The sequence below is a fragment of the Zootoca vivipara genome, chromosome 2 (genome assembly GCF_965207765.1).
Source record: "Zootoca vivipara chromosome 2, rZooViv2.hap1.1, whole genome shotgun sequence".
NCBI lineage: Eukaryota > Metazoa > Chordata > Lepidosauria > Squamata > Lacertidae > Zootoca > Zootoca vivipara.
Window position 1 is genome coordinate 1,037,388 of NC_142584.1, and position 24,718 is coordinate 1,062,105.

Genomic DNA, 24,718 nt, shown 5'->3' on the forward strand with positions numbered 1-24,718 from the left:
TTGCAATCAGTGTCCCAAGACCAATAAGCTTTCTAAACAAAACATTCCCTTTTCAGGCTATTACATGCAATAGTCACCATTTGCAAAACAAAAGGCAACATTTAGTCTATTATACAAAGCTTTCTTTGCCACTCTCCTGTATGCACTTGCTCACAGGATAGACATTCTTCTCCACAGCTCACAAATACAACTAAGAATTTCCTTGGCCATGGTTCCTTCCTGGTCCTCAGTTAATAAGGTTGTTTGCTGAGATAAATAGAGTTTTATTATGGTAGGGCCAGGAATGTGTGTTGGACCATTAGAGCTACATTTCAGAAAAGAAAAGAAAAAACCGGTTTCACCAAAGACTGACATTTGCTAATATGGACCAGTGGTTAATCAGGGAGCTGGACTTGTCCAGGGAGGCCAGGGTTCTAATCCCCACTCAATCACAAAGGTCATTGAGTGACCTGGATCAGTCATTCTCAGCCACTTTACCATGTTTCCATGTTTCCATGTTGAATCCCAGTTGTTGTCGTTTAGTCGTGTCCGACTCTTCGTGACCCCATGGACCAGAGCACGCCAGGCACTCCTGTCTTCCACTGCCTCCCGCAGTTTGGTCAAACTCATGTTTGTAGCTTCGAGAGCACTGTCCAACCATCTTGTCCTCTGATGTCCCCTTCTCCTAGTGCCCTCCATCTTTCCCAACATCAGGGTCTTTTCCAGGGAGTCTTCTCTTCTCATGAGATGGCCAAAGTATTGGAGCCTCAGCTTCAGGAGCTGTCCTTCCAGTGAGCACTCAGGGCTGATTTCCTTCAGAATGGAGAGGTTTGATCTTCTTGCAGTCCATGGGACTCTCAAGAGTCTCCTCCAGCACCATACGCATGCTGCATAGACAACCTTTTACATGAGGCAGCTCCTCCTGCCACTTCAAACAGCAGGCAGGCATGCTTATCTGTGAGGTAGGAGGAGACAAACTGTGCTTCAGGTCACCTCTGTTTTCAGGTGGGATTCAACCACTTCCCTACAAAACTGGACTTTTAACAGAAAGTGACAGGGAAACTGGAGTGGAAAGGGTGTGGCAACCCTCGCTTTGAAGCAAAGTCATCCAAGCTGTCCACAAATAAATCAGGATGAATACTCAATAAACAGGTCATCTGGAAACACCCACAAAGAACCCCCCAAAACCTACATTGCCTCCATGTGTCCCTGCCACTTCCTTTCCCTTCTTTTTTATATATTAAAAATACCCTCTTTTTGGGTGTGGATATCTGTCATCTCTAAACCTCTGACTCTTCTCATACCTACCTTCCCTCCCTTTTCCTTCAAGGGATAGCACAGATTAAAGTTCCCTAAGAAAGCCTCCTTTTAAAAAAACGGAAAACAAAAAAAATCTCTGCAAGTAATTAATTAATTAATTAATTAATTAATTGTGCCAGCCAATCAACCCAACAAACCAAACATAAATGATACTGACAGTGCAGCCAAACCACTCCAATTCTTCCTCTCCAGAGAGTTTAATCTCCCTCTTCTGGACAGAACTTTATAGGCGTAGCCAAAATATTGTCGTCTTGCCAGGATGAGACAGCATGGGAGTGGAGAGAGAGGCCCCATCAGACCCATTTTTGCTGTTTAAAGCAGTGCTTTTTTTCTAGAAAAGGAACTCCCACAACCCTAAGTTCTTGAGCTCTTTTTAGGGGAGAGCCAAAGTCACAAGGGGGGGGGATGCCACTCAACAGCTGCCAGTAAGCTACAAGAAGGGGTGAAAAAAGCCCTCCTGGCATGTCATCACAGCATATGCACCAGCTCAGTATTGTGAAGGAGAACTTTGTTGCTTTGGCATGGACGGTATTTGTATACATCTTCATCAACATTTCCTACCTAGCAATTTCCCCTTCCAGAATAAGCATTCCCTCCAGGCCAGCCATGTACACATTAGTGACTTGAAACACATCAAGGTCACCCCCCCCCTTCCCCTGCTGTGTTTCACATCTCAATCATATGTTGCTGTACAGTCCAGGAAGGGGGCGGGGCGGGGGGAATGGCTTGATCCAATACTCATTCCTTGATGAGTTTCTGCGCACCAAGCTCCAGTTCACCTGTGCATGTGCAATGTCTGTCTCAAATGTACACACCTCAGCCTAACTGTGGCTTCCATTTCCGAGCTGGATACAGTGGTGTCAAGGGGGGGGTGCAGGAGGCCTGGGCCCCAGATGCAGAATCTTGGAGAGTGCTAACCATGTGCACATCAGCTGCTGGGTGCTGAGTGACCACAGAGGGTGAACACCACCCGCCCCACTCCTGCCCACCAGCTGACAGGCGGGTGCCCATATGCTGGACAGTGGCAGGGGGCAGAGGGCGAAAAGCAACCTCTGCGCTCCCACACCTGCCCCCGCCTGGCATGCAAGGGCAGGAGCGGGCCACGGAGGGTGAAAAGCACCCTTCATGCCTGCCCTGCCCCCACCCCTGCCTGGCTAGTGCCTGCCTGTCAACACCAGTTGTTCCCTCTGCACTCACCCAGTTTCCGCCACTGATGGGCGGGCAGGCGCTTGCGAGCCAGGCAGGGACAGGGCGCAGATAGTGAACAGCACCCTCTGCACTGTGCCCCTGCCTGGTGGTGGCAACAGTGAGCGCACTCCGTCTCAGGTGCCCCTGACTGGATGGAAGCGCATCAAACAGGAGTATTTCTCAAGAAACCACAGGATTGATATGGCTCCAAACACCATAAGTGCACTAGAGCCAAAGTAAATGGTAACTTCTACACAGTGTATGGGTGGCTGCAGACTGCCCCTGTTTTACATGAAGGAGCCAAGTGCATACCGAAAATTTAGGTTTCTGCATTTAAAGCAGATTAACATTTGCTGTTGCCCTTGCACAACAAATCAACTTTTTTATTTCAAAACAAACTTGACTTTTTGCAGTTTCCAATGTGATGTAGAAAAAAAACCTGCTCCTTTTCCCTTGTGGGGTATCCAAGTGGGTTCCCTATCGGTAGGAGAAAATAGCAGAGGCCAACCAGAGAACTGTTTCAGACATGTGGTTTATATACTCACGTCTGTATTTGCCTTGTAAATTTATGAACATTTAATTTATATATTTGAGACCTTACATTCTTATAGCAATTGCATTTCCCCATTGGTTTGCAAATAGGGTTGCCAGACTCAATAGCGGACAGGACTTCTGTGCCTTTAATTGCCCTGCTCTCTTTTGAGTCTGGAAACCTTAAAGAGAAACCAGCAGACCCTTTGCTTGGAAATTAAACAAAGGGTCTGCTGGTTTCTCTTTAAGGTTTCCAGACCCAAAAGAGAGCAGGGCAATTAAAGGCACAGAAGTCCTGTCCACTATTGAGTCTGGCAACCCTATTTGCAAAGTGCGGGATGAACAAATTACTAATGTGGAAATTTGTAAAGGCCTCACAAGCAAATCAGGGTGAATGCAGAACTAATGTTGATTTTCATATAACTGTGCTGCTATAAAGAAAGCAGAACAAATGTTCAGTGAAGACCAGGCAGATTCCAACCACCACGTACACTTTGCATAAGCAAATCAGGATGAATGCAGAATGAACAGGTCATCTGGAGCAGGGGAGATCAGGGCAATAAGACAAGTACCACCAGATCAGACCAAAGGAATAGCTCAGCCTACTGAGTATGAGGCTCTTGATCTCAGGTCAGGCATTGGGCGGAAGATTCCTGCATTGCAGGGGGTTAGGCTACATGATCCTCAGGGTCCCTGCCAACTCAACAATGCTATGATTCAAAGTCCAGCATCCTGCCATCACAGGGGCCAAGCGGATGCCCATGGGAAACCTACAACTGTAACCCCCAGCAACTGCAACTTGTTCATAGTTCCTGCAGTGCACTTTCCACTCCCACCCCACTTATTTCCCCCCTTCCCCTTTCACGTTAAGAGGCATGAGAAAGAAGTAAGTGACTGCTCCAAGCCCCTATGAGCCATTGTCTGCTTGGGGGGTCCTGTAATCACACAGGGATATGAGACCTCTGTGCGAGACAGTTGGAAGCTGCCAAAATATCCCCCCTTCCTCCTCCTCCTCCTCCTATCACAAGGGAACAGCCAGAGGTCAACTCTCCATTCACCCAAATAGCTGTGTTAACCCTTTAACAGCCAGCAGCATCCCCATCACCAGACTGTGTGCATCTTGTAAAAGGTTGTGGTTTAAGTAAGGATTAACTTCTCTCTGAGGGTAAGAGTCAATTCAAATGTGGATTAAAATCTTCTTCGTCCACCACCAAAGATTAACTGGGAAAGGTAACAAGCAGAGAACATTGGGGCTCTTGATCTTTTGAAATGCCCCCCATAGCTAGCCGGCCACACAGAATTGATGCTCTCCTCTCTCTTTAAGAATGTACTTGAAGGCAGATTTCCCCCTCCACTCCATAACCACAGCCAGCAGAAGGTTTGCCTTAGGCCCAAATGTGGGTGGTGGCAACCAATGGTCTGTTTAAATGAGAAGCTATTAGTTAGAGGAGAGTGGGAGTGATGGGGGGGGAAAGCAGAGGAGGGAAAGACTTAATTCTGCCCTCCTCCAGTTTCCCTTCTCCAAGTTGCTCCCCCCCCCATCCCACCTTGGACTGCACATGGGCATAGCCAGGATTTATGTTGGGGGTGGGCAGGCTTAACTAACTCAGTTAAGTATTTTTATTTATTTACTTGATCTTAGGGGGGGCAGCTGCCCCCTTTGGCTACGCCCATGAGTGGGAAGTCATTGGCAGTGCAGTTTGGAGTGGGACGGAGCAGACGGGGGCGGGGCGGGGATTGAGCACTCTTTTTTTTTTTTTTTTTAGATAGATATTTATTGATTTTCACAATAGAAAAGTGATTTACAAAGGTTTAGAAGGGATGGGGGAAATACAAAAAAGCAAAAATACAAAAGTCAGGAAAAACAGAAAAAATCAGAAAATAAAAAAGAAAAAATAGAAAACTATATAACTTATCTTTATCACAGTGTATATTGGGACCTCCTCGGGTTCCCGTCCCTGTGTTTCTCAAACACACTTCCAATTTAGCAAATTCTACCTCTAAATATTCACTTTTAATACTAAGTTCTTATTTTCTATTCTAAAATAACCTCTTTTACCTAATCCACAGATTTATTTACCACTTAATTTCTATTCTTAAAATATTACTTTAGCGTATTTTTTTAAATACAATTTAAAATCTTTCCACTCTTCTTCAATTGCTTGTTCTCCCTGGTTACGGATTCGTCCGGTCATCTCTGCCAATTCCATAAATTCCATCATCTTCATCTGCCATTCATCAATCGTTGGTAACGTTTGCTGCTTCCAGTATTTAGCGATCAACAGTCTCGCAGCTGCAGTGGCATACATGAAAAAGGATACCTTTCTCTTGGGAATCTCCTTCCCTACAATGCCCACTAGGAATGCCTCTGGTCTCTTCACCAATGTGCCTTTTAGCACTTTCTTAAGTTCATTATAAATCTTATTCCAGAAGTCATTCACCAGTGGACATGTCCACCACATGTGGTAAAATGAACCTATTTCTTTCTTACATTTCCAACATTTATTGTCATTGTTGTGGTAAATCTTTGCTAGCTTTTCTGGTGTAAGGTACCATCTGTACATCATTTTCATTATATTCTCCTTTAATAAACTACACGCAGTAAATCTAATATTTTCCTTCCACAACTTTTCCCAATCCTCTATCATAATATTATGTCCCACATCCTTTGCCCACAAAATCATAGCATTTTTAGTTTGTTCATCTTTTGTATGCCATTCTAGCAGCAATTTATACATTCTCGAAAGTATTTTCGTCTTAGGTTCTAACAATTCTGTTTCCACCTTTGACCTCTCAATTTGAAAGCCAATTACTCTATCCATTTTAAACGCTTCATTTATCTGATGGTATTGGAGCCAATCATCCAATTTACCTTTCAACTCCTCATATGTTTTTAATTTAAATTGGTCTCCATCTTGAATCAACAAATCTCTATATTTCAACCAACCGGTCTCCATATTTAATCTTTTGCGAACCTTGGCCTCCAAAGGCGAGAGCCAATTTGGCGTTTTTCTTTCTAATAAATCTTTATATCTGGACCAAACCTTGAACAGTGAATTTCTAACAATGTGCCTTTTAAAACTTCCATGGGCCTTAACCTTATCGTACCACACATATGCATGCCAACCATGAACATTATCATAACCTTCTAAGTCCAAAATATCAGCGTTTTCCAATGTAAACCACTCTTTCAACCAGCAAAAGGCAGCTGCTTCATAGTAAATTTTAAAATCAGGTAGAGAGAAGCCTCCTCTTTGTTTATCATCAGTCAATATCTTATATTTGATTCTTGGCTTCTTCCCTTGCCATATAAATTTTGATAGCACCTTTTGCCATTCTTTAAAACAACTCAGCTTTTCAATTATTGGTAATGATTGAAATAAAAACAACATCTTTGGCAATACATTCATCTTAATCGTTGCTATACGGCCCAATAAAGACAATTTCAGGTTGGTCCACGTTTCTAAATCCTTCTTAACTTCATTCCATAATTTCACATAATTATCTTTAAACAAATTTAAATTTTTTGCAGTCATATACACTCCAAGGTATTTCACTTTTTTAACAAAAGATAAACCAGTTGTTTCTTGCAATTTCTCTCTCTCTCCCTTATTCAAATTTTTATCTAGTACTTTAGTTTTGGATTTATTCAATTTGAAACCTGCTACCCTTCCAAACTCTTGAATAACTTCCAGAGCCCTCTGTACACTGGACTCTGGATCTTGTAAAGTTAACACCAAATCATCCGCAAAGGCTTTAAGTTTATATTGTCTCTTCCCTACAGTTACACCTTTTATTTCATCATCTTTTCTAATCCTGTCAAGCAGGACTTCCAGGACCGATATAAAAAGCAAAGGAGAGAGAGGGCACCCTTGTCTTGTACCTTTCTCAATTCTAATCTCATCTGACACCATATTATTCACGATTATCTTAGCTTTTTGCTCTGAATAGATTGCTTTTACTCCATTCAGAAAACCATTGCCCATTCCCATTTTTTCTAAATTTCTTTTTAGAAATAGCCAAGAAATATTGTCAAACGCCTTTTCCGCATCTATAAACATAAGAATGGCTTTTTTGTTTATCTTCTGCTCCAGCATTTCCAAAATGTCAACTATATTCCTAATATTATCTTTCAAATGCCTCCCCGGAAGGAAGCCAGCTTGATCTTGATGTATAAAGTCTTTCAAAACCTTTTTCAATCTGGAGGCTAAAATGTTAGCAAATATTTTATAATCCACATTAAGTAGGGATATTGGGCGATAATTCTTAACTTGCGTTCTATCCGTGTCCGGTTTTGGTATCAGAGTAATGTAAGCCTCTTTCCAAGATTCAGGGGCCTCTCCTCCATTCAAAATTTCATTGCATAAATCCTTCAAAGGTTGAACTAACCAATCTTTCATTGTCTTATAATATGCATCTGTCAAACCATCCGGTCCTGGGGTCTTGCCCGACTGCATTTGTTGTATAGCATATTCCACTTCTTGCGTTGATATCTGTTGAGACAGTAGGGATTTGTTCTCTTCTGGGATTTTATGCAGCCCAAATTTGTCCAAGAATTGCTCCACTTCTGGCTTAGCGTGTGGAACAAACACCCTGGAATCTACCTACTCTTTGGCAGATATTGGGGGTGGCGTGTAGCCTTTGTAACAATACATTACACTGATTATGATGTCATAAGACTTTTTATTCTCAATGCCCAAAACTGGAAAGTAGAAAGTAGGGGAGCTGTCTGTATATTTGTGCTCCCATGTTTTAGTGCATAACCAGCATGATATCACTACATCTTATTTTTTAACGAAGCAGACTCCAGCTATAAGGGAAGGGTGCAACCCCAGACACCACCCACTACTAATGATCTTTCATCACCCTCACTGCCTGGACCAATAATGCTTTGCCACTCCAAAGCTATTGTGTTCATCACTGCAGAAATGGCTACAAAGCTGGGTGGCAAACACTGTGCAATGCAGCAGCCTGGTAGTATTGTCATCTGGATAATAACTGAGTTGGACAAATGATAGGCATTCCAGAGAAGACAGGTAGCGCGGGAAAAGCGTTCTCTTCCAGCATCATTTCTTCCCAGTGCAGTTTGGTACCTGGCCAGAAGGTGGCGCGCTCTGATTTCCACAAAGGCATTCATGATCTCTCCACAGCAGCTGTGAGAGGGTTCCCTGCTACCCCTTTGGCCTTGTTAAACACTAGAAGTTAATTGAGATGAATAGACTCAATATACACTGATATTTGAAGAAGGGGCAGTATTCTTTCTGTTATAAGCAAATGAAGAGAGTACTCTAATCTTCACCTAAGAGAATGTAGCAAAAACATGGAATTTTCTGTACAGTATTACCATCATGGTATAGACCAGTGATAGCGAACCTTTTAGAGAGCCAGTGCCCAAACTGCAACCCAAAACCCACTTATTTATCGCAAAGTGCCAACATGGCAATTTAAGCTGTATATCTGATTTTTTTCTGTGTGTTACACGTTTCTTCTTTAGGACTGCTGTTGTAATAAATAATCCTTCATAAAAGTTATTGCATTACATTCTTCATTATTATATATCAATGGAAAGATAAGAAGAAAATATCTTTCCACTGATATATAATTTTATGGGGTAACTCAATACTTTTTTTTCTTAAAAAATGTTTAGGGGTACTCTCATTCTGACTCAAGAAAATCACCACTGGGGGGAAATAAATACAGTTCAAATTGGGAAAAATAAATATAGTGAATTTCTTAACCCGTTAAATTCACAAATGTTTACGGGTATGCGTCCCCCTAGAAAAAAAAAAGCACTGGTATTACTCCAAAACAAAGTGGGGTTATGAGCCATCAAACCTCAGAAATACCTTTCCAGAAGGTTCCACAATTTTGGCCACTAGCGTACACTGGAGGGCTGTACTAAGAGCCACCCTCTTTCAATTTTTAATATGAGATAATAATGATTGTTCGTGTGCGCACATACAAATAAATATAAATAATTAAACCCAGCCAGATGGGTGGGGTATAAAGAATTTATTATTATTATTATTATTATTATTATTATTATTATTATTATTATTATCTGCTGCAGCGGATAGGAATCTACCATTTTGTCGTGACTACTTCATGCCATCGGAACAGAGCCCTACTGCGAAGACTGTTAGCGTGCATTGATCTACACACATAAAACACATTCACGCACAGGCGTTGTCTATTATTATTGTTATTATTATTATTTGCCGTTTCTTCAGCTGCTGTTTGAGCCCAGCAAACATGTAAACTCAGCAGCCCTGTCTCAGGTTGCCGTATTTATATGCTTACTGACCTGTGAGTTAAGCCCTGCTGAACTCAAGGTGGCTTACTCCCGAGTAGGAGAAACAGACTGGCGGGAGGACCTGGCGCATCAAAAGTCAATGCCTGCTCAGCCCCTCGCTCGCTTGCCAGGCCCTGGTGCCGCAGGCTTTGGACGGCCCGTGCGAGCCCTCCTCTCCTCCTCCTCCCCCACCCCCTGCTTGGGTGATGGCACGCATGCCCACAGAGAAGACTCTGAGTGCCCTCTCTGGCACGTGTGCCATAGGTCTGCCACCACTGGTATGGACACATGATTTGGGCTTTTTCATGCATCATAATGGAATTGTAGAATATCCACACCAGAAATTGGCACTGGGAACAAAATTCAGCATCTTGGGAATCTAGTTTGATTTTAAATGAAAAAGTTTCTGGTCCTTATTGAATTTGTCATAAATTTGTAGTGAAACCTGAAGGCGGAGCAATAGTAGGAGAATATTATTAACATTTTGAGTGGTCAGGGTAAGGCTTAAGGGCCATGTGTAGCTCATTGCACGACTAATTATTCAAAGCAATCAAGTGCCTGCAAATGTGCTTATGCCACAAAATTATGCAGGCTTCAGTAATTGTCTTTCCTTGACAGACAGTTTCTATTTCTTTTTGAAGACCTTGTTAAACATAGGGGAGGTTTTTAATCCAGTTCATAACCCACACTATGTGTGAGAGAAGCCCTGTAACTATGTTAAACAAACCCTCCCTTGCTCCTATTTCTTTATCAGCAGAAGGTAGTTTTAAAAAACCCCCACTATATTTATATAATAACTAATCCCCTCCAAGTGATTCTGAAAGCAGATTAGAAAGCCAACATCACACAGCTAAAATGAGCGGGATTTTGTTTCTAAACAGGAGAAACAGCAGCATAACATCTTTGTTTATCTTTGTGCTATGAAAAGCCTCCTTGTCTAATGTCTGCAGATCAGGATGCTGTTACAGCACCAGAGCAGGCTGGGCTTGTTCTTTCTATCAGGTGGCAATACTACAGGTATAGGAAGAAGGGGAGGAAAAACTCAGCGCTCCAGTCTATCTGGGAGCCCCAATGTGAATGAATACTCCCAGTAGTTATTGACTGATGTTGAAAAGAAAGCACTCTGCACCCACTCCTAAGAAGAGCCCTGCTGGATCCGGCCAGTGGCCCATCCAGTCCAGCATCCAGTCCAGTTCTCACAGTGGCCAAGCAGATGCACCAATGGGATAAGCAGGAGCGAAGTGCAAGAGCCCTCTCCCCACTCAGAAACATTTCTGTCCATTCATATTGAGTCATGGTGCTGAAACTGAAAGCAGTCCCTAGAACAGTGATGGCGAACCTATGACACACGTGTCAGATGTGACACGCAGAGCCCTCACTGCTGGCACGTGCCCCATCGGCCCATTCACGCTGTTGTTGTTGTCCCCCCCCCAATTTGTTCTCCTGCTCCTCCTACAGCTTGTCTCCGCTGTTAAAACCCAGATCCTGTTGTTGTTGTTGTTGCTGCTGGTAGCCAGAGATTGGTTTTTTAACCCTTTCTGTGCTGTTTTTTCTGGCGCTTTGGCAGACTATGATTGGGTGTAACAGCGTTTGTTTTTTAACCCGTTCTGTGCTGGGTTTTTTGGCGCTTTGGCAGACTATGTCGGTGCTGCGTGTTAGTTCCAGCGAAGGTATTATTCGTCATTTATTTCTGTTCTCTTTCCCTCCCAGAAAGCACAGCAGCTTTGGGGCATCCCCCCCCCCAAAGCAAAGCAACTTTTGCACACACACCCCAAAAAACCCCTCCAAAACTTTGGTTAGCAGCTCCCCCCAAAAAGCTCAACAACTCTGGGCACTTTGTGATAAATAAGGAGTTTTTGGTTTGGTTAAATAATTAGTTTTTGGTTTATTAAATACAGTTATATATTACAATTATACATTTTTGTTATTTAAACTATAAATATCACGAAATTATGGTTTTTTTCCTCAAAGTGACACCCACCCCCCCACCCCCGAGTTATGCTTGGTTTTTTGGCGAATTTTGACACACCAAGCTCAAAAGGTTGCCCATCACTGCCCTAGAACCATTCCCTGGTCCAAATGAAGCCCTGATGTCTCTTCAAAAGGAAAAAGGAAAAGGGGGAAAAAAAGAGCTGGCATGCTGGTCGCTATAAGAATGCAGTATATGAGCACAGAAAATCAACAAGATGAGCCAGAGGCAGCTTTCTCTTGAGCCCTGCAGTGCCTTCTCCTTCCTGACAGTGCTCAGGCCTTCAGCTTCCTGGTTCAGCTGGTTCTGGACTAAGGATTCAGGAAAGGAGGGGAGGACTCTGCCAAGGGCCGGAGCCCCGGGGAGGAAAAGGGTGTGGGTCTCCCGAGTGCTATCAGCACTTCCTTTGCCTGAGGACAAGAGGCCAGGCTGAGGACTGGAAGGCCACTTGGGAGTCATAGTAAGCACTAGGCATGTTGCACTGGTAGTACAGTACTGAAGGGTCCACATCTGTGTGGAGGCGGCAGAGAATTCAATGTAGGTAGATAGGAGATGGGTGGGAAAGGACTTGTTCATTCACAAATACAAATGGAGCAGACATGAGAGAGAGAGAGACCTGTTAGACTGTGTACACACCAAATATTTAAAGTGCCTTCAAAGCACCTACATACCCACACCTACAATCCTGGGAGCTGTAGATCGCCCCCCATAGGGCTACAGTTCCCATCATCCTTAATAAACTTCAGTTCCCAGGATTCTTTAGAGGGGGGTGATTTAGAAGTTAGCTAAATCCAGGATCTGATTAAAAGCTGCTGAGGCTGTGCAGCAGTGATTATTTGGGGGAAGCCTTACCGTATGCTGTAAAACCTTTCAGTTTTGTGGAATTTTAATGGGCCCAACCAGGACTTCTGCTGCTTTAAAAAACAACAACAACCAAGAGCATTGCTCAAGGCTGGTTTGCAGGCTACAGAAAATACCACAGGGGGGGCTGCTCTTAACATGGAGCCCCTGGGAGGCTCCATGTTAGCACAAGGGAAGCTGTTCAGTGTGCAATTACTCATTGTGCAGCAGGAGAAAATTTCCTTATGTCACCACCAAAGTCCCCAAACAGACTATGGTAACCCTGGTGGGGTCCATTAAAATACTCCATGGATGTGGCACACTTCTCTGAATGCTGTTGGATTTTTTTGTTTTTTTTAAAATGGAACCTAGAAAGCTGTATTATACTGTGTCCAGCCATTGGTCCATCCAGCCCAGTATTATATACATGGACTGGCAGAAGCTCTCCCACATTTCCAACAGGGTTTCTTTCTCTCCCAGCCCAAACTAGAGAGGCCTAGGATTGAACCTAAGACCTTCTGCATGGAAAGTGGATGCAATTCTATATGTAATTGGTTGCTTCCTACTTGCTTTTATTTGGCTACTGTTCTTTGAGAGGAATTTGTGATTGTAGGTAATGTAAAATGAGAAGCGTGACCATTCATTCTCAACAGCTGAATTTGTGAGCTTTGGCTTTGCATATGGGAGACCTGGGTTCAAACAGCTGCTTAGCCCTGACAACTCATTGGGCAGCCTTGGATCAATAACAACAAAAATCCAGCAATTCCACAACTAAATATTAACCACAACAAAAACCTCTACACCCAGCAGCCTCTAAGCATCCTAGCTAGCTGGTCTTGCAGGACTCACAGCAAAGCTGATCTCTGGCCGCTTAAGCTCTAGCAACAGCTAGTCAGTGAGGTCCCCGCCCTCCCAAACCAGATGGAAAGAGATAGGCAACCCAGGGAAAGGACTTGCAGGACTTACAGCAAAGATGGTCTCTCTGTGCAGACTGTATTGTGTTAGATACACCGAGCTGGTCTGATTCAATGAAAGGCAGCTTCTTATGTTCCCCATCTAAAGCCTCAACCTGTCACGGTTCAGACATGTGTGCATGTTGCCTAACATCTTTTCATTCCGCTTCATGCCTAGAGGGTCACCAGAGCCTTGGGGAGGGGAGGAGGTAGAGAGTATGGGTTGTTCCCTTACCTTTGAGAGCTCCTTGATTCCCAATAATTAATAAGGTTAGCATCATTGGCAGAGTAAAAGTTTTAAAGCAGAGTGGGGGAACCTCTGGCCCTCAGATATTGCTCAACTACATCTCCCATCCACCCTAGCCAGTATGTGTCCTAGTTAAGGCTGATGGGAATTGTAGCCCAACAACATCATACTAGAGAGCCAAGGGCTCAGCACTCCTGTTTCAAAGCACAAAGTATTATCACTTTCTAATTGCTTTCTAATTCTCCTTCATGGATCACTGCCTTGTTGTGGCGAAGGGGCTTGAATAACTCAGAGAAGCTATGAGCTATGCCATGCAGGGCCACCCAAGATGGACAGGTCATAGTGGAGAGTTTTGAATAAATGTGATCCACCTGGAGAAGGAACTGGCAAGCCACTTGAGCTCTTGAGAGTCCCATGGACTGCAAGAAGATCAAACCTTTCCATTCTGAAGGAAATCAGCCCTGAGTGCTCACTGGAAGGACAGATTCTGAAGCTGAGGCTCCAATACTTTGGCCACCTCATGAGAAAAGAAGACTCCCTGGAAAAGACCCTGATGTTGGGAAAGATGGAGGGCACTAGGAGAAGGGGACGACAGAGGACGAGATGGTTGGACAGTGTTCTCGAAGCCACCAACATGAGTCTGACCAAACTGCGGGAGGCAGTGGAAGACAGGAGTGCCTGGCGTGCTATGGTCCATGGGGTCACGAAGAGTCGGACATGACTAAATGAGTAAACAACAACAAACAATTGCTATAGCTCATGCAGCTGGTAAAAGTGCCTGGCATGACATGGTCCAATTCAAAGGCAGGCAATTTTTATTTTAGCAAGGGTTTGGTATGTTCTCCGTACTGAAAATGGAACCTTTTGCGCTAATGTTATCCAAACTGCCCAGAAAACCAAATCGTTCAACCTGTATAGATTTGGCAGAATTGCATCTATTTGACAGTTTTAGACAACCTCTTCAGCTTTTGCTCATCATGGATCACTGAAGCTTTGCCTCTGACCAACAGAAATTAATCTCTCTATCCTAGCTCCCTAGCTTCTGAAATTTCAATGGGTGTTGCTTATATACTTTTGAAGTCCCCCCCCCTTTTTTGCTGCTGTAAGGGCCACAATCTTACTTTTATTTTTAAAGAGTGAATGGGTGTGGGGCAGAGGGAGTGTGCAGCGCTTGTACTCAGTGTTGGGGGTATATGCAGGAAGCATTGCATAGAAAACACTGGTGTATAGAATCATAAAATTATAGAATCATAGAACTGTAGAGAAGGAAGGGACTACAAAGGTCATCTGGTCCAGCAGTGAGTTTGGAAAGTCCTTGTTTGCTGGAGAACAAGCCTGTTCCTAAGTAAGTCCTGCTAGGGTCAACAGAGCTGACTCCCAGGTCACAGCAGATTTTAGCCAAAATCTAGGATGTCCATCGAGCAGCCCATGAATGGCCTCTAATATACCAGAGTTGATTCTGCCACCAATTTGAAAGTAGGATTGCCAGACTCAATAGAGGACAGGACTTCTGTGCCTTTAATTGCCCTGCTCTCTTTTGAGTCTGGACACCTTAAAGAGAAACCAGCAGACCCTTTGTTTAATTTCCAAGCAAAGGGTCTGCTGGTTTCTCTTTAAGGTTTCCAGACTCAAAAGAGAGCAGGGCAATTAAAGGCACAGAAGTCCTGTCCTCTATTGAGTCTGGCAACCCTATTTGAAAGTGTTTTGGACCCACTCTGCTTCAGAAGCAACAGGCCTGTCCTAAATTACAACCATGTAGGAAATCTCCCCAACCTGGCCCCCACGTGGGTTAAATTGACCTGGAGCTTAAAGGTAAAGGCACCCCTGACCATTAGGTCCAGTCGTGGACAACTCTGGGGTTGCGTCGCTCATCTCGCTTTTCTGGCCGAAGGAGCTTCTGGGTCATGTGGCCAGCATGACTAACCCGCTTCTGGCAAACCAGAGCAGAGCACGGAAACACCGTTTACCTTCCCGCCAGAGCGGTGCCTATTTATCTACTTGCACTTTGATGTGCTTTTGAACTGCTAGGTTGGCAGGAGCTGGGACCGAACAACGGAAGCGCAGCCCGTCACAGGAATTCGAACCACTGACCTTCTGATCGGCAAGCCCTAGGCTCAGTGGTTTAGAACTGGAGCTTAGATCCTACCAAAGCCACTAAAAAAAAAGTATGGGTTCAGCCTTGAAATGAGCAAGCAAAGTAATAAAAATGCAGAGTGCTTTGCAGAATGTATGAAGTGCCTTTTCCTTCTACACTGAATAAGCCCAATCAGACCCACCCATCCGGGATAAACCAGTTAGAGAAGAGTGATTTCCAGACATGGCCAGCTCCCCTCCACCCCCAGACCAGACCCTTCTGCTTGCTTAATGGAATCAGCATGGTTCATCTGTGCGTTATATGGGCCGTTGCTACACTGACTGACCCACGGCTATCAACTCTCACTGCTTTCTGCAGCAGCTGTTAACTGGAAGAGCTGATTTCCCTCTCTTTCTTCCTCTCTCTCCCTCCCCCTTTCTACGAGATTTCATACTTTCAGCAGGAAATGCAGTTTGGGGGTGGTCATCATTCCCTGCATTAGGAGGGTAGGGGAAAGGGGCTGGGAAAAATCTCAGAGAGGGACGGAGGGAGGAAGGAAGGGAGGGAGGGAGGGAAGAGAGAAAAGGGAGGGTGTGTTTCTGCTCAGGCTCAAGAGACACTCAGGTTTCTTTACTGCAAGGAAGTTTGCAGCTCCCTTCTCTCTCAGCAAGAATCGGGCAGAGGGGTTTTAGATGGAGGCCAGCTCAGGGGCGACCACCAGTTTTGCAGCGCATTGAGATGCCAGCCCCAAATCCAGGGCACCGAGATCCAAAGACACCATCAGAATCCATGAAGGTAAGCTGGGAACTTTTTCCTTTCCCTTACTGCTTGTGACACCGCGTGGGGTTAGGGGGAGCAGCTCCAATGGCTGGAAACACAATTTTCTCCCCATTTTTAAGGCTGTGGCGGAGACACAGGATTGCTCTGGGAGTGGGGGGCGTGGATGGACCAAATAGGCTTCAAAAGGCAGCCGCAGACAAGGGGAAGATGACGTACAGACGGGAGCTTTGATGGGATGCTGGCCTTTTGGAAGGGGTAGCTTCTGACGTCACTAGACAGCTTGGAGATGTGGGTTTTGAAGGATGGCTTGTAATATTTTACAAACAAAATATGCCTTAGCTACCTTATATGGGTCTGCAGGAGGCTAGCAACTCATTTCACTTTGCAAGAAAGCCCATGCTGAAGCCAGTGCTTTAAATGTGAGTATGTAAAAGCAGCCCTGCTGGATCAGACCATGGATCTGCTTAATCCAGAATCCTTTTTCTAACAGTGGCCAGCCAGGAAGCACGGAAGCAGGCCAGAAAAGCAACAGTCTAACAGCCTTGGATATACTTTATACTGTATGCATAAAATGGGAGTGGGTGGGGTGGAGCTCAGCCTTGGCGAGGGAAGGTAGCCCTCAGCTTTTCTTTCTAGCCCTTTGGGCCACATGCTCTTTCCCTGGGCTCCTCTCCCAGGCAGCTCCCCTCCCCAAGCGGAGAGGGGTGTGTACCTCTGACTTTTGTGTGACTGGAAGGTAGCCACATCCATTGCTCCGCCCACTCTGGCCCCTCCCACCACAGGCATGTACTTCCCTCACCCCAAGGTCACCCATGTGGAAATGTGGCCCTTGTGCTGATAAAGGTTCGCCACCCCCTTTAAAAAACGAAGACGATAAAGGGGTACAAACTGTGAAATAATTTGTGACCATTAGTATTTGGTAAATGAGCTATGTTTGGGCTATGTTTGTGTGTCTTCCCATGATAGGGGATTTTGCAGTGTCCAAAATATTGTACCAGATTAGCTGCCACTAAGGGAGGATCCACCACCCAGTGCAATTTTGACATTTTAAGAGGGCTGCCAACTAAACATGCCCCCCCACAAAGGATCATGGGAACTGTACCAGTCACAGACTAGAATTCCAGGATTCTTGGCAGGGAGGAAAATAGAGCAGCTCCCTATATCGGCCATGTATTCTTGCCCTGTACAGTGGTACCTCGGGTTACAGCCACTTCGGGTTACAGACTCCGCTAACCCGGAAGCAATACCTCGGGTTAAGAACTTTGCCCCAGGATGAGAACAGAAATTGTGTGGTGGCAGCGGGAGGCCCCATTAGCTAATGTGGTACCTCAGGTTAAGAACGGTTTCAGGTTAAGAACGGACCTCCGGAACGAGTTAGGTTCGTAACCAGAGGTACCACTGTATATGGCCAGAGTTGCGAGGGATTGCTTGTAACTCCAGTCTTTGCTCAATACTGATCTGAACTATCCAGGAGACAACATTGCTTAAGACGCTAACAAGAATGTGTGTCTTGCATCTCAATAAATTAATCCTACTGATCAAATAACGGGGCATATTTATTGAATTGTTGCCTCCTGCTTCATTAGGAAAGACAGTTTACAAAGTCCTGAGCTGCAGCCACCAGTCTTGGCTTGTATGGTTGTAAGGGAACAGCTTTCACAGTTCAGTCCCCCTATGAAGCCATATCATTTCCTTCTTGCCTCAGCAGTTATGCTGAAACCCAAGCTGGTCTAGTTTCACTTTTGTTTAAAACGATATTATTTTTTAAATGATATGACTATTTTTAAAATGATATGACTATTTAGCAGCCCTGTTTGTGTAAGAGTGGCACCATGTTGCTGTTTTTGTATCTCTACCAAGAATTTTTTTAAAGGTGGTTCCCAAGATTCTCTCGCACTCCAACATGACCAAGAAACAAAACTCATACAGGTGATGGAACCAGGCTAAGTAGGTAGTATAGGCAGATCCACATCATGCGTTTGAAGCACATTTGATGCATATCACCTCCCCCAAAGAATTCTGGGGACTGTAAGAATAGAATAGAATAATAATTTATTGGCCAAGTACTAACATACTTGGAATTTTGTTTTGGTGCTGGGAATTGCAGTTGTGAAAGGGGGAAACTATAGTCCCAAACTTTTTGGGGAGAAATTGTGTGCTTAAGCATTTATTGTGAATTAGCCACTACTAGGCTTGATCCTCACATAGTTGTAGTTTTGTCCCCTGCTTTGTTATGAATGAATTTGTTCCTCTGTTATCACAACATAAAATCATATCCACAGCAGAAGGGAGCAGTGATGAGGCTGATCAGCACAAATCATATAATTCAGCCACAGTAGATGCAAATGTTTCCAGTGGCATCCAGATTAAATGATCTGCATGAGATCTAGTACAGTATTGCAGAACAGACTTCTGGGCTTCAGAGACAGGGAGGTCCTGTTGATTGTAGAGCCTGTACTACATCTCCCCATGAAATGGTTCCTGTCTGCAGAAGCCAGGCCACTCCAGGCTGGAGGTAGTGGATAATGCAATGCATTGCCCCAAGTACACACCATCACTTTGACATATAAATGATTGGCTGCCATGCTCTCTTTGATGTGCTTGCGTGACAGTATCACCATGACAGCAAACCCTGCCATCCACCGCTGACAGTGGGAAGCCTGGATCTCATGGCATGGGACCCTCCCAAGGGGTGCTGTTCAATGGAGGTGTATACAATTATGCACGGTGGGGAGATGGGGATATAAAAGGTCCCCCCCCCCCCGTGTTTCTAGAACTTGGGGACATCCAATGAAGCTGAAAGGTTGGAAGATTCAGGGCAGATTAAATTAAGCACTTTTTCACGCACCTTGTACTTAAACTATGGAACTTGCTCCCCCAAAGAAGTACTGATGGCACCAACTTGATTGGCTTTAAAAGAGGATTAGACAAATCCATGGAAGAAAAGGCTATCAGTGGCTACTAGCCATGCTAGCAAGCTCTACTTCCACTGTCAGGGACTGTCTGCCTCTGAATACCAACAACAATCTTTATTACGGTCCATAGACCCAACAATTCGTTACCAAGCGATACACAGCTAGGACACCCCGCCCTCAAACCACTCAGACATCTTACTCAAATTCGGAGTAGGAAACATTAGTTCTTGTGACCACCGATAAAAACTTTGCCACTGCTAGTGTTCTGGCATTTGACCGGTCTTCCAATAGGAACCTGATATAGAAATCCTCTGATTTTCCTGGGAGCAAGGCTAGCAGGGGTGAAATCACTTCAGCCCTAGCTTGCTCAAACTTCCCACAGTGCAGCACAATGTGTTTTATAGAATCTACATCATGGGTGCACGAGCACAGTCTTTCCTGGTAGGGTACTCCTCTCATCCTGCCCTCCAGCACTGCAGAGGGGAAAACATTCAGTCTTGCTTTTGTGAACAGCCTTCGGTAGTTTGGCACTGTCAAGTTTTGAATATAGGCTGCTGGCTTAAAGACATGCCCATATTGTACTCCTACTGCCAATGGACTGCAGATCGCGAGTGATTGATGTCGTAGATCACTGTGTGAATACCAGTTGCTGGGAACTGCATCAGGGGAGAGGACTGCTGCTTGTGGGTTTCCTACAGACATCTGGTTGGCCTCTGTGAGAACAGGATACTGGACTAGATGGGCGTTTCGCCTAATCCAGGAGTACTCTTCCTAAGTTCTTATGTGTCTGACTATACATGCCCTGCAAACATCCTTGAAAAACTGGGACATCTCATTTCCCCCTGCGAGAGCACGGCAGCCATTTTGGGCACTGTGATGTCGTGCAATCGTGATCAGCGCTTTGGGGGGGCTGTGATCTTGTGTGGCACCCCAAACACATGTTTTTGGGTGCTGTGAGGGCATGGCACCGAAAAAAGCGTGTCTTTGGAGCACAGATGAGAAGACGCACGTTCCGGTTTTAAGACACTACATGTTGGAGGGTATGAGTATTTAGTACATTTCACCCCCAAAAAGGTCCTGTCTCTACACCACATTGCAATGGTTGGAATTTTGTTACTGATCTCTCTCACAGACAGACAGACAGACAGACAGACACACACACACACACACACACACACACACAAACAAACAGTGCCAGCTGCTGGCTTCTGTCACTTAATCACGCTGAACTTAAATGTGTGTGCATTTTCAGCATAACCAAATCCACTGATAAGCCAGTGTGTGGCAGAAGAGGCAGGCAGCAAGGCCAAGTGCTTGCTTTCTTGGGTCCAGTGCTTGCTTTCTCGCCTCAGTGGCGCTTTGGCTTGTAACAACCTTGCCTCCACAGCTGCCACTCACAGGCCATGGCTGACTCATCTCCATCTCTCTGATTTGGCAAGGCCAAGCTAAGAGTAGCAACTGAGACTCTTGCTCACTGTTTTTGGCCTGCTCACTTGGTCGGTTTGCCCTCCCCAGCTGTCAAATAGTTAGATGTGCTTTTTATTAGCTCTGAGTAATCCCTAAAACGCTCCTTAAAAATGAGAAGAATGTTTTTACATCCCTTTTATAGTGGGTGGCTGATAACACTTTCATTTGCAGCAGGGAGATGGTGAGTTGGCATAAGCGGATCCTGGCATTAATGGTTGGGGAAAAGTTGTAAGTGATGCTTGTGTATATCAGGTCTGGCAGAAGACCAGTTGGGATCTGATAGAGATCTACTGATAGATCTCTGGGTGATTTGTATATAAATGTATGTACATATATGAAATCTGCCTCAAGGTAACTTAAGTTATGCAGCAAGAAAAACTGGGTCCTGCAGGCTGAATGGCTTGTGCAGATCTGCATATATTTTGCTTATTTTTTGTATAATTTAGTATTGGTCTTCTTGTTAGTGGTGGGGAAAGGGGTAAATAAAGTATCATGCTTTGACTGATGGAAAGCCTGCCCAGGATCACACACCCCACCCCCAGCACACATTTCTAATCAGAAACATGTTTTTCAGGTGCTGCCCATCAGCTGCAATCTATAAGGGTTTGTGTTGTTTTTAAAAAAAGAATAAAATAATTCTGTCCTGCAGTAACAAGGAGGCAGGTAGAAGAATCTTAGATGAAGCTGGAACTGCCTTGTCTCCTACAGCCTCATCACATTTAAAGATGGAATGCAAGATTGTGTTGTTGCCATATGGTAGGGTTGGGGGAACCTGTGGCCCTTCTAGATATTGCTGGACTCCAACTCCCTTCAGTCCCAGCAGACATAGCCAAAGATCAGGGATTATGGGAGTTGTAGTCAGGCTTTCCATCCTTGCAATATTTATTATTTTTAAAATTAAATTTTCATATACTGCCCTTCATCCGAGGGTCACAGGGAGGTTTACAATATAAAAGCACAAAAATACAAAATATGGTGATCATGGTTCAGAGGCCCTGGTTGCTTCCAAATGGCCTGTTTGTTGAGGATTCACCGCAATTAGTTTGCACAGAGTTTGGAGGGGAGGTTAGATGATGGTGGCTTTTTATTGAACATTTGTTCAAATTCCTTTGGAGGGAGATGATACAACATTGCATCAAGCAGAGCGGCTGGGGAAACCCAGCCATATGGCCAGGGTATAAATAATAAAATTACTATTATTCCTGTTACTTTCCTTATTGCAAAAAGTCCTCTGTTTTTTTAGTGTGTGGTGTGTGTCTGTTGCACAAAAGCTCCAAATCCACTTTCATTTTGCAACCTGAGTTTGGTCAGTATATGATGCTAGGAATACGTACATGCATATATATATGTATATGTATATACACACATAATTTTATTTGTGTGCCACCTTTCCATAGTTCACAACCATGCTCAAGGCAGCTTACAACATGAAAAAATTACATAATTACAAACATAACAAAAGTAGTTACAATAAATAAAACATAAAAAGTACACAACCAAATTAAACAGTTTGCACATAAATCATAATAAGATCTAAAATAAAGATACAAAAAAATCAATATCACAAACAGCAACAACCTCCTCCCAAACAACCCACTCCTAAACAATATCCCATTGATTTGGACTTACTAATCTTTTGTTACTCCAGGCGTCTTACATTTAAAAATATAAGGGAGAGAAAATTGAAAGAGATGAATGTCATAAGCAGATTAACATTCTTGTGATCCCAATCAGCCACTACCAACAGAACTGAAACCCACCTAAAAATATTAATATTATTACATTATACTCTAAGGTGCTCAAGGTGACATACAAAAATCTCCCCATCTTATCCTCACAACCCTGTGAGGAAATTAGGCTGATTGGCAGTGACTGTTTCAAGGTCCTCTTGTGCGCTTCATGGCCAAGTAGGGATTTGAACCAGGGTCTCCTAAGTCCTAGTCCAGCACTCTAACCATGACACCACACTGGACACCACTTGGAAGTGCAGTGAGAAAGAGGTTTCAGAGTAGCAGAAGCAAAGATGAAAGCCTGCTGCGGGTCCTGCTAGAGGTCAAGTGGTAGAAAAGCAACTCATTTTAAAAGTATTTATTGTGAGTATTTTTTTTTAACTTTTTAAAGTGCCTCAACATTGCTATAGCTGTCAAGTCACCACAGGAGGAAAAGGCAGCATTTGTACAATGCAAGGCCTTTCAATGTAAGACAAGAACTCTTTCAGCCCATGCAGCACGTGAGTTTTCCAAGGAGGAGAGACACTTCTGAAGGACAATGAGCACATTTATTTTAATGGAAATTTCAATCCCACTTTCCACTCCAGCAGCAGAGATGCTCAAACAGTTCACAGTGTGCAGCAGATATGATCCAAAGGGGGAAAAAGAGCAGTAATCTCCATCAGTTTAAATAATGAAATAATAACAATTTACCAGTTTTTTTTTAATAAAAGCATTAAAAGAACCCAGAAGAGGGGAAGTAACAGACAGTAATGTAAAACAGCAACAGAGTTAAAAGTTTTGCTGGAATCAAATAAGAGAGAGATCATCTTAGAGAGCTCATATTGTGCTGCACTTTCCAGGCACAGAGCTGCAACTTTAAGCTCCAGGTCCAAATGATGCTTTTATTCCCCCCCTCCCCCCCAAAAAAGAAAACTCATGTTTTACCGCTGAATCAGAGCAAATGTCAATCCATAGAAAACCCAAGGGCCATTTGCTCCAATTCAGCAGTAATACATAGTTCAGGCATGTCCAACAGGTAGATCACTGGATGTCTGCGGTAGAGCACTGGTAGATCACTGGCTCCCCCCAAAGAAGCTGAACAACTGTGGCTCCCCTAAAAAAAAGCCTCAACATTTTACCTCCTCCCTGAAAAAACTCAACAACTTTGACCCAACCCCCCCCCCCAATGGGCCTTCCTCCTTCCTAAAAAAACCTCAACAACTTTGACCTGATCACTGCCACTTTTTAAACTCTGTGAATAGATCGCAGTCTCTTGGGAGTTGGCCACCCCTGACATAGGTCTTCCTGGAGAAAGTGCCAGGATCCACATCCACACACACACACACACAACCAAAACTACAAACAAACCTTTTTGGACATGGAACTTTAAAGCCCTGACCTGACCCTAGAAATGTGACACAAAATGCAGTCTGGGTAAGTCCATAGTCTGGAAAGCATGTGGGTGTCACAGTGACATAGAGAGATACTGTGACAGTCCCTTCCAACCCACACCCCATTGGTGGGACCCCTGGCATAGAATTCGGCTCAAAACTTCATCCGCTCTTGCTCTACCACAGCAGGTGATGCCCCAAATGAGCCTGACTCATTTCCCTCTTCGCTGGTGTGACAGCTGCTAATTCAGTGGTGGTTTGGGGTGAATTTGGAATGCAATCCTTGCTTTGCCACAGGCTTGGCTTTGAACCTTGGGCATGGTTAAACTTGGATGTGTTTTTTCTATAGGATGCGTCATGCTAGAATTTGGGACAAAATATAATTCCGCTATTACTTTTTTTCTTTTGTTTGCTGTTTGTTATCCAGGGTTGGCTACGAATAACACCCTGAATTTATAGCTCCATTTCAAACTGGTGTTTGTGTGTTTCATTAGGAAACTTGAAAGGAGGAAATGGACTGGAGCTACATGGATGCAAGCTTCTGGTGTGCCAAGAGGGTGCCATTTGTTTATTGGAGGTCCGTGGCACTGCGCTTCTAAATAAAAAGTTGTGAATGCCTTGGGTGTCCCCCCCCCCACCTGCCTCTCCCCTGCATTGTGACCAAATCATCTGTGCAATACTGGCTGCATCCGTTTGACCCAGTTCCATGGCAGAAGCTCAGCTTCCTCAAGGCAGCTCTGGTCTGACTCACTTTAACACCCACCCACTGTTGAAAGAGGCCAGCAAAGAGCCTTGGAAACATGGAAAAGGCAGACTCTCTCTTCTCTGGACAGTGTCTGGTCAGCAGTGTTCTGCCCAGAGAGGAAAAACAAAAGGAGAGAACAGAACTCTTTGCTTTCCCAGTGGGGTATTGTAGTACTGTAGTTTCTAAAGTAAAAACCCCTCCGTATTATGTGGCTATCGCTTCGCTATATGGTACATTTCCACATGGCCCATAGCTAAACTATGGAATTTGTTGTGATGGCCACTGACTTGGATGGTTTTAAAAAAGAAGTAGGCA

General features: G+C 44.3%; 1 protein-coding gene across 4 annotated transcripts in view; it reads left to right on the plus strand.

Moving 5' to 3' along the window:
- Positions 1–24,718, plus strand: part of TNS2 (tensin 2) — a 130,042-nt gene that overhangs the window by 13,030 nt on the left and 92,294 nt on the right. For 2 of the 4 annotated variants that reach the window (XM_088662782.1, XM_088662783.1), the window contains exon 1: positions 16,034–16,188. The exons of 1 other annotated variant lie outside the window; for it this stretch is intronic. In XM_088662782.1, coding sequence (XP_088518908.1) covers positions 16,132–16,188 — 57 coding nt within the window. In that variant the 5' untranslated portion in view covers positions 16,034–16,131. Of the gene's footprint in view, positions 1–16,033; positions 16,189–24,718 lie in introns of those variants that run through there. One more of the 4 variants, XM_088662784.1, reaches the window with a different exon arrangement.